Source organism: Micropterus dolomieu, linkage group LG14, assembly GCF_021292245.1.
Source record: "Micropterus dolomieu isolate WLL.071019.BEF.003 ecotype Adirondacks linkage group LG14, ASM2129224v1, whole genome shotgun sequence".
In the NCBI taxonomy this organism is placed as follows: Eukaryota; Metazoa; Chordata; class Actinopteri; order Centrarchiformes; family Centrarchidae; genus Micropterus; species Micropterus dolomieu.
This window is the reverse complement of record NC_060163.1, coordinates 23,566,913-23,576,469: the sequence shown is the minus strand read 5'-3', so window position 1 is coordinate 23,576,469 and position 9,557 is coordinate 23,566,913. Positions and strand designations below refer to the sequence as shown.

General features: G+C 40.4%; 1 protein-coding gene across 1 annotated transcript in view; it reads left to right on the top strand.

Moving 5' to 3' along the window:
• Positions 1-4,051: 4,051 nt before the first annotated feature.
• LOC123982732 (inhibitor of nuclear factor kappa-B kinase subunit alpha-like) overlaps positions 4,052-9,557 on the top strand; it is a 17,308-nt gene continuing 11,802 nt past the window's right edge. The window contains exons 1-9 of the mRNA XM_046068522.1: positions 4,052-4,203; positions 4,627-4,746; positions 4,989-5,083; positions 5,322-5,439; positions 6,769-6,838; positions 6,926-7,014; positions 7,085-7,174; positions 7,331-7,455; positions 9,423-9,530. Coding sequence (XP_045924478.1) covers positions 4,630-4,746; positions 4,989-5,083; positions 5,322-5,439; positions 6,769-6,838; positions 6,926-7,014; positions 7,085-7,174; positions 7,331-7,455; positions 9,423-9,530 — 812 coding nt within the window. The 5' untranslated portion in view covers positions 4,052-4,203; positions 4,627-4,629. The remainder of the gene's footprint in view (positions 4,204-4,626; positions 4,747-4,988; positions 5,084-5,321; positions 5,440-6,768; positions 6,839-6,925; positions 7,015-7,084; positions 7,175-7,330; positions 7,456-9,422; positions 9,531-9,557) is intronic.

The window sequence follows — 9,557 nt, the reverse complement described above, 5'->3', positions numbered from 1 at the left end:
TGTGTGTGGAACATACCAAAGTATATTTACAGCAGGTAAGTACATTTCTGAGCTCCGCTGCATTTATTTTACAGGTGTGTACTTTGCAGACTAAGATTTTTAAGATTTCATTTAAGATCTTTATCAGCTACAACATTTGAATGCTGATCACGTGTTCAAGTATCAGCAATAATGACCCAAAAATTTTTATTTCTGGCAACAAAAGTTAGTACACCCCAAAGTGAAAATGTCCAAATTGGGCCCAATTAGCCATTTTCCCTCCCCGGTGTAATGTGACTCGTTAATGTTACAAGGTCTCAGGTGTGAAAGGGGAGCAAGTGTGTTAAATTTAGTGTTATCGCTCTCACACTCCCTCATGCTGGTCACTGGAAGTTCAACATGGCACCTCATGGCAAAGAACTCTCTGAGGATCTGAAAAAGCACGGTGGCCAAGACCATACAGCGGTTCAACAGGACAGGTTCCACTCAGAACAGGTCTCGCCGTGGTCGACCACAGAAGTCAAGTGTACGTGCTCAGCGTCATATCCAGAGGTTGTCTTTCGGAAACAGATGAGTGCTGCCAGCATTGCTGCAGAGGTTGAAGAAGTGGAGGGTCAGCCTGTCAGTGCTCAGACCGTACGCTGCACACTGCATCATATTGGTCAGCATGGCTGTCGTCCCAGAAGGAAGCCTCTTCTAAAGATGATGCACAAGAAAGCCTGCAAACAGTTTGCTGAAGACAAGCAGACTAAGGACATGGATTGCTGGAACCATGTCCTGTGGTCTGATGAGATCAAGATAAACTTATTTGGTCCAGATGGTGTCAAGCGTGTGTGGCGGCAACCAGGTGAGGAGTACAAAGACAAGTGTGTCCTGCCTACAGTCAAGCATGGTGGTGGGAGTGTCCTGGTCTGGGGCTGCATGAGTGCTGCCGGCACTGGGGAGCTACAGCTCATTGAGGGAACCATGAATGCCAACATGCACTGTGACGTACTGAAGCAGAGCAGGATCCCCTCCCTTCTGAGACTGGGCCACAGGACAGTATAACAACATGATAACGACCCCAAACACACCTCAAAGACGACCGCTGCCTCGCTAAAGAAGCTGAGGGTAAAGGTGACGGACTGGCCAAGCATGTCTCCAGACCTAAACCCTATTGAGCATCTGTGGGGCCTCCTCAAACGGAAGGTGGAGGAGCGCAAGGTCTCAAACATCCACCAGCTCTGTGATGTCGTCATGGAGGAGTGGAAGAGGACTCCAGTGGCAACCTGTGAAGCTCTGGTGAACTCCATGCCCAAGAGGGTTGAGGCAGTGCTGGAAAACAATAGTAGCCACACAGAATACTGACACTTTCAGAACAATTTTTATTTAAACACACATTGTATTGATTGTATTTTGGCCAGATTAAACTGAGAAGATCTAAGAAATTGCTGTTGGGCCCCAATCAAACGTACCTACAAAAATATTTTTTTAGGAATATCTACAAAGTAAGCACAATATAATCCAAAATACAGTATAATAAGGTGTTGAAATTAAACTTTGGCACTTTGTTGATATTGTGCTTTGGTGGTGCAAATTCTCACATTTGCCATTGAACAATCTAATATTAAAAGCCAAGTGATACACTGTTAACCTGTCTGTAGAGCAGACATGTTTTACATGTTAATCTTTTGGGACTTCAGGGCCACATAGACTTGAGTAAATTATCTGAATTCTTACTCCAACCAATGGTGTTGTGACTTGTTCTGTATGTGATAGATCGAAATTCTCAGAAGGAATTTAAATGGTGAGTTTAGGAAGGCTGAGTTTTAGGATGACATTATCTATTTAGACTTTAGATTCCTGAACACTCTGTGTGGCTAGAATGAAATGTCAAAATAATATCCTAATTTAATATATAGTCATAGTTTACCCCCGTTGCTACTTAAGGTTCAAGTAAGGCTTAGCAAGAACATGACAAACAAACAGTGGTGGAAAATAAGTAACTGCATTTACACAAATAGGCTACTTTATTTACTTTAAATACACATTGGTGATACTTTTATGCCACTCTCAGAGAGTAATATTATATATTTTACTCCATTATATTATTTTGACAGATTTAGTTAATAGTCAGATGTGGATTATTAATACAAAATATAATCAACATATAAATTAAATGTATTATTAAACTGTCCAGGTGGCTATTAAGTAGCTAAAGCATACAATAAATGCTCATCATATAAGCTGTTTAACCTTATTTAAAGTGGCTACTGTCTGAATTTAATAACCTGATGGTGGAAGGAATAAAATATTTGGAGTAATTATTTCTATATGTGTAAGTGCATATATGTATGATTGCTTTTAATTTATTACATTTTCATGTGTGTATATCTGTAAGTATATGCTCATGTATTGCTTAGCTTTAATTTATTAAAGCCAATAGAAGGAGAAAATAATTTAGCTTAGGCTATGCCTTGGTGCCAAGACCTGCCAACAATGTTAGAAGAAAACAAAACCGCCCATATTTCCTGATACATGTACCACTACAGAATTGTAGACCACTACACACCTGTAGACCACTACTGACCTCAGAAGCAGCTGCCCTGCAAACCCCTTACTTCTCTTTCTCCTAAAATATAATATGAAGTTTAGTTTTCACTTTCTTTTTCACTTCTCATTCTTTGGGGACTGATGTTGATTTAAAATACTATAGAGATAATAATGGTGTTCACTCTGGCTTCCCTCAAGGAAACATAGCTGAAGTTTAGCCAGTAACAGTCATTAACAACAACTTACAGTTTCACTTTGTATCACCATTCATCTGTGTGAGGCTGTGTGTGTGTGTGTAGCAAGGGTAGTTGCTCGGCAAGGTCCAAGGTCCTGACCACATTAGGGATTTAAATTGTGAAGCAGAGAAAATGACCAAAACGATTATTTTAAGCCATTAAATATATCATATTTGTGTTATTCTATCATATTTATCAATGTTCTTTCTTGCTCCTCCTTGTTGACACCCCTATTCTGAGTTTCCCCACCACTACCCTTAATCTGAGTTTTTATGTCCCCACCACTAACCCTTAATCTGAATTTTTATGTCCCCACCACTACCCCTTAATCTGAGTTTTTATGTCCCCACCACTAACCCTTAATATGAGTTTTTTTGTCCCCACCACTACCCCTAATCTGAGTTTTTATGTCCCTACCGCTACCCTTAATCTGAGTTTTTATGTCCCCACCACTACCCTTAATCTGAGTTTTTATGTCCCCACCACTACTCTTAATCTGAGTTTTTATGTCCCCACCACTAACCCTTAATCTGAGTTTTTATGTCCCCCACAATAACCCTTAATCTGAATTTTTATGTCCCCACCACTACCCTTAATCTGAGTTTTTTTGTCCCCACCATTAACCCTTAATCTGAATTTTTATGTCCCCACCACTACCCTTAACCTGAGTTTTTATGTCCCCACCACTAACCCTTAATCTGAGTTTTTATGTCCCCACCACTACCCTTAATCTGAGTTTTTTTGTCCCCACCACTAACCCTTAATCTGAGTTTTTATGTCCCCACCACTAACCCTTAATCTGAGTTTTTATGTCCCCACCACTAACCCTTAATCTGAGTTTTTATGTCCCCACCACTACCCTTAATCTGAGTTTTTATGTCCCCACCACTAACCCTTAATCTGAGTTTTTTTGTCCCCACCACTAACCCTTAATCTGAGTTTTTATGTCCCCACCACTAACCCTTAATCTGAGTTTTTATGTCCCCACCACTAACCCTTAATCTGAGTTTTTATGTCCCCACCACTAACCCTTAATCTGAGTTTTTATGTCCCCACCACTTTTCAACACAAAGTGACACCCTTCATGCTAAACATGACAAACTGATGCACAACCTCTTCCATCTCCTGACAAAATGTTTTAAAACAGGCCTACTGCTTGCTGACAGAAGCAAAAGTGTCACATGATTAAAATGTATATTCTTATATGATAGTATTATTTTGTTTAACATCGTTGTTTGGCGGTTGTAAAACAAGTTTTAACGTCTTTTGAACGCAGTGTTGTGTTGTGTTGTTGAACGCGCCCCCGTTTCATTTTCAAGAAACACAGCCGGGGTTTCTGGTGACGTCCCGCAGGAAAGTACACAGTCTCTCACGGTGCTGCATTGACCCGAAAACAACACGACAAGCGCACATTTCCACGGAAGAACGGCTCATGACACTTTCATAGCAACACGACGTAAGTCTCGAAGCTCGCTTTACCAGCAGCTCATCACGAAAACATTGAAAAAAACGCCACTTAACTGGCGTCGAAGAAGCTTTCATTTCCTAAAGCTAGCGACGGGCTCCGTCTATGTCCTGGAATGCGAAGGGCTACTGTTGGTTAGCCAACAAAATAACTTTATTGATGTGTGTGTGTGTTTGTGTTTTCATAAATGATTCTTAATATGCCGTGAGTTTAGAAGACAGGCCACTAAGGTCAAATCTACATCAATGTAATCTTAACATTAGCCAAGCATTTCCAGGATGTAGTCATTTCCCTGTGCTTGACAGATTCATTAAGCTAGGTGGAAATCCGTTTGCGCCGTTTGGTCTTTGGTCCAGCTGTGTTGTTCCTCTTGTTGATGTCATGTAAAACGTTATTTCCGCACTTTGGGTCCAGCTTATGTTAGCAACAATGGAGAAGCCTCCCTTCAGGCAGAACCAGAACTGCGGAGACTGGGAGCTGAAAGAGAGGCTGGGCATGGGCGGGTTTGCCCATGTTTACCTTTACCAACATCATGTGAGTTTAAAAGCCATAAACGCCCCAACACTGCAGACACTTCATTTAGAAATGGAGAAAAGTAAACAGTATAATTACTGTGTCACCACTTATCTACATCCTTGTGGGATTAATAAAAGTCCTCTTATTTGCTGAGACATTTTATGAAGACGCAGAAAGGGACTAGCTCCTCTAAAACTACACATTGCTATTTTTGGGTATGCTTTCATGTGCTGATTTAATAATATCATGTCTCTTTGTAGGAAACAAATGAAAAGCTAGCTGTGAAAATGTGCCGTCTAGAGCTCACACCAAGGAATAAGGACAGATGGAGCAGAGAAATCCTGATAATGAAAAAGTTTGTTTTATTTTTATACACTTTCTTCTTGTGGGGGACAGTTTATTTATATAGCACATTGATAATGTCCTGATATCATAACAAATATATGTATTAACTGATTTGGTATGTTAATGATTAGCTAAAGAAAACACGCCAGATGAAACATGACTTATGATTGTAGCAATGACTCTGCACGATCGGTATGGCTATCATTGAATAGGTGTGTAGTAACGACTCCTACTTCTCTCCCACTCAGGTTGAATCACATCAATGTTGTGACAGCACGAGATGTCCCAGATGAAATGAAGCACATAGCCTTAAATGATCTTCCACTGTTGGCCATGGAGTACTGCTCCAGGGGAGACCTGAGGAAGGTGAATATGTCCGCATTAAATCAACTTTCTCAAGACACACTAAAACCACCGTCCTCTAGGGCTGAACGATTCGGGGGGGAAACAAAATCTATTGCGATTACAATTCCATTAGCAATGTTTTTTTTTTTAATTGAAGTTTTGCTCAAGTTCAGTATTCACTGCCAGTCTATTTTTGACTGAAGCCACGTCAAGCAACACAGAGCAAATGAACCAGGCAGGAAGTCAGACACAGAACGGCATAGAGAATCCGGTCAATTTTCAAAATAAAACGCCTTTGGCAGATTCCTGATCGTACATCAGCAATAAACACAGTTAAAACAGGACAACTGAACAAATAAGCAAAATCAGACAGGCAAAATGCTCTTATTCTGAAATGGTTCATGTGGATATGTAGCCTGCAGAGAGCGTAAAGAAACCGGCTCACAGAGAGCTGTTATCTGTAGTTGAAGCACACAAAATGACAAATTAATTAATGACATAAATGCAGCACTCCTGCTGCCCGTGTTGGTTCAGCTGGCGTTTTTCTCTAGTTTCGTTTGTTGCTGTAAAATGTGCACGTCCTGTGCCCGCTCTGATTGGTGAGAATGAATTTGTAACTGCATGACTGTTTAAAACGCGTCAGATGCTGTATATAATTAACCTATATTTTAATCACCGTCTTCACGATTAGCTTTCAAATCATACAGTCACACCGGTTGGCAGTAGTGGAGGTGTCCATGGGTGGTTTAGCCGACTTCACTAAGCGTCAGCAGCAACGAGCTGAGGGCTCTTCTATCATCGAAGTTAGTTCTGTGGTGTGGTCTCCTTGCCATGCTGGTGCTCCTGCATTGCTCTGTGTAAAGTGACGCAAATAGCGAGGTCTTCTAAAGTGATGACGTGAATTGTCGATTTTTAGGGGGCAGCCCTACTGTTCACCTGGTTCAACTGGTAGCATTTCAACACTGCGGTTAAATGTTTGCTTGCTTAGTTATGTGTCAACAGAAACAAAAATGTGTTCGGCTGCATTAAAACAAAGTACAGGAGGGTTTTAGAAGATCAAACAGAAGTTTAATCAATCAATTTCAAATTTCCCCGGCTTAGTGTAGATGTAGTTTACAGCTGTCTTAATCACTTCTCACACGGTGCAGATGTACAAAGGTTAAAGTTGCATCACATACTGTAGTGTCATACAAGATGCACATATGTTCAATCATAGCATTAGCGTGTTGTACAATACTAATTAACCATTCTAACTGTTGTAGTGCATCTTATCAATATTCAGCACGAGTTGGGTCACTTTAATGCAGATCTACTGCAGATGTGATAGAATTGTATTTGTGTGGGTTACAGATGCTGAGCAAACCTGAAAACTGCTGTGGTTTGAAAGAGAGTGAAGTGCTTTCATTACTCAATGACGTCGGTATGTCCAATGTTTTATCTGTGTGCAGCTTCACACGTGTCCTTTTGCAGCCTTATCATTCATTTTAACCACTGGTTTCTGCTGTAGGATCTGGTATCCAGTATCTGCATGAAAACAAGATCATACACAGAGACCTTAAACCTGAAAACATAGTGCTGCAAGATATCAACGGAAAGGTAAACTGCCAGGTTTTGGTTTTGACGTCACATTTTCAAGAAACTGTTATATTTACTCATTCTTCTACAGCTGGTTCACAAAATCATTGACCTGGGCTATGCCAAAGACCTGGACCAGGGCAGTCTTTGTACCTCCTTCGTCGGCACACTTCAGTACCTGGTAAGCTTTATGTAATCTACGGCTCATCCCGCTTATGTATTGACATGTTCCTCCTGCCTTCACAAATGATGAAATGCAAAAATGCGAATTGTGTAACTGTGTTGTTTCATGTCGAGCAACTGCTTCATGTTGAAATGCACCACTTTTTCTCTGCAGGCACCTGAGCTTTTTGAGAATAAGCCATACACAGTTACTGTGGATTACTGGAGCTTTGGCACGATGGTATTTGAATGCAGTTGTGGTTTCCGTCCATTCCTGCACAATCTTCAACCTGTGCAGTGGTAAGTTGACCTGATAAGCAAAGCGTTATGTGCAGGAGGGATTTATTTTACCACTTTATCGTTTGTTAGATAAAAGCATACTGGAAAGTTCAGTCAGGGCTAACGGAGGTGTGGAGGGGGAGGCATGACGCAGAGATACTGAGTGAGGTGAAAGGGACAGGTGCATGCAGATGCTCTGAAAACAACAGGAAGTTAGTTATTGTTGTTCGGCTGCTCACCAACACAGCAGTAGTTCACCAATGCTCACCAATACAGCAGTAGCAGCAGAGACTAACGCACAACTGTTAGCGCCTGTCCCTTTCTCGTGAACGTGATTTTTTTAAAATTAGGAACGCCTTGACTTTTGACTTATAGGGTATTGTAACCTCAAAATAGGTTTTTAGCCATAATTTAAGAATGAATTGGGCTATTCAGATTTTACTCGAACGACGCAGCATGTAAAGAATAACTAGCAGAGTACAGGCGTTCCTCCATCTCGTACGATCTGTCTTTCACTTCCTTCCTCATTCTGAATTTTGTAAAAACAGTAATTTTACCTCTCTGGTCTAGCGCCCCCTTTGTTTGTGTTATTATGTGATTTGGTGTTTTTGATCTTTTTTTTAAAACACAAACATCACACAGTAACATTAAACAAACTAACCGATTGAGGCAGCGGTATACCAGAGAGGTAAAATGACTGTTTTTGTTAGGGGAGTCTGGTGGCTTTGAGCTGATCGATATAGAGGCAGTTTTCAGGACCTTACTCTTTAAAAAAAATAAAAAAAAATAAATAAAAGGTCTGTCTCTGTAGGGATTCTTTCCATAAAGGTGTCAGACACTTTTTGATAATAACAGTCTGAGCTTGTCAGTGGTAAAACAAGCACTTTAGTGGACATACTTGACAGGGCGCAATTTCCCGCAAGGATTACGATGCAGATGTGTTTCGCTGCTGCTGACTGCATTGCACTCGCTGAATACAAAAGAAAAAAATTACTCACATAGACATGGGAAAATAAATTCCAGGTTGAAAAATATTGATGTTATCCTTTAAAGGAACTGTAGCATGAATATCACCAAAGACAAATTAACAAAGTTAGACTAATAATAACAGGATTGATTTAATCATTAATATTTTTTGTCTGTTGCACTATCAATTAGTCGTCTCCCATTTAGTGTTTTGTATGTTTTACTCACTAACAGTATGATATGTGGATCCATTATACAGCAGTGAAAAGCATAAAGAGCATATTCAATCCCGCACACCTGTAGGATTTCTTCCGTAAAACAAAAGGACAAATGACAGGGCTCAAATCTGTAATAAGTGAAATAGTTTCCTACTTGTGAAATGCATGAGGTAGAAGTGTTCAAACAGCTTTGAAACTCTTTTGAACCATGAGACAAGAGAAATAGGTAAATTAGATACAAATGCAGCACAATAAGAAAACTGAGGTGAGCAATAAATAAAGACGACCAGCAGGTGGAGCCAAAGAAACTACTATTACAACATGTGACTTTCAATCAACTTATCACAGCAACTACCAGGCTGGGTTACCAAACAAAACCTAGGCTTACCTCTCAAAAGAAAACACAGATGAGGCAGGCACACCCATACCTACTGTGTTAGACACATCATTCCTACCTGGAAAAGATCACACCCTAAACAAACAAAAAGATCAGAAGGCCAAAAAGAGGCACAGAGGCAGCTCACGTTAACTCAGCCACCTCGTTGTCTGGTGCAACTTAATTTGCATAGATCTTAATTTACTGGGATTACAATAACGTACACAATGCTAACAGTGAAGGAGGCAGGTTTGGATAATAATAGATGTTTAAAGTAATCACATAGTGTCAATGTTGACCTGGAATAACTGAAAGCAGCCCCTTCCACAACTAACGAGCGTAACCAGAGTTGAAAATGTTTAAGTGTTCTTGTAATGGGATCATTTTTAAGGTATAAAACTGTCCATCTTGTATCTTATCATCTACAGGGCAAGCAAAGTGAAAAATAAAGGTCCAAAAGACATCATGGCTGTAGAGGAACTGAACGGAGAAGTCAGATTCTCCACACACCTCCCCTACCCTAACAACCTCAGCAGGTTAGGACCCTGAGACTAATGAAAACA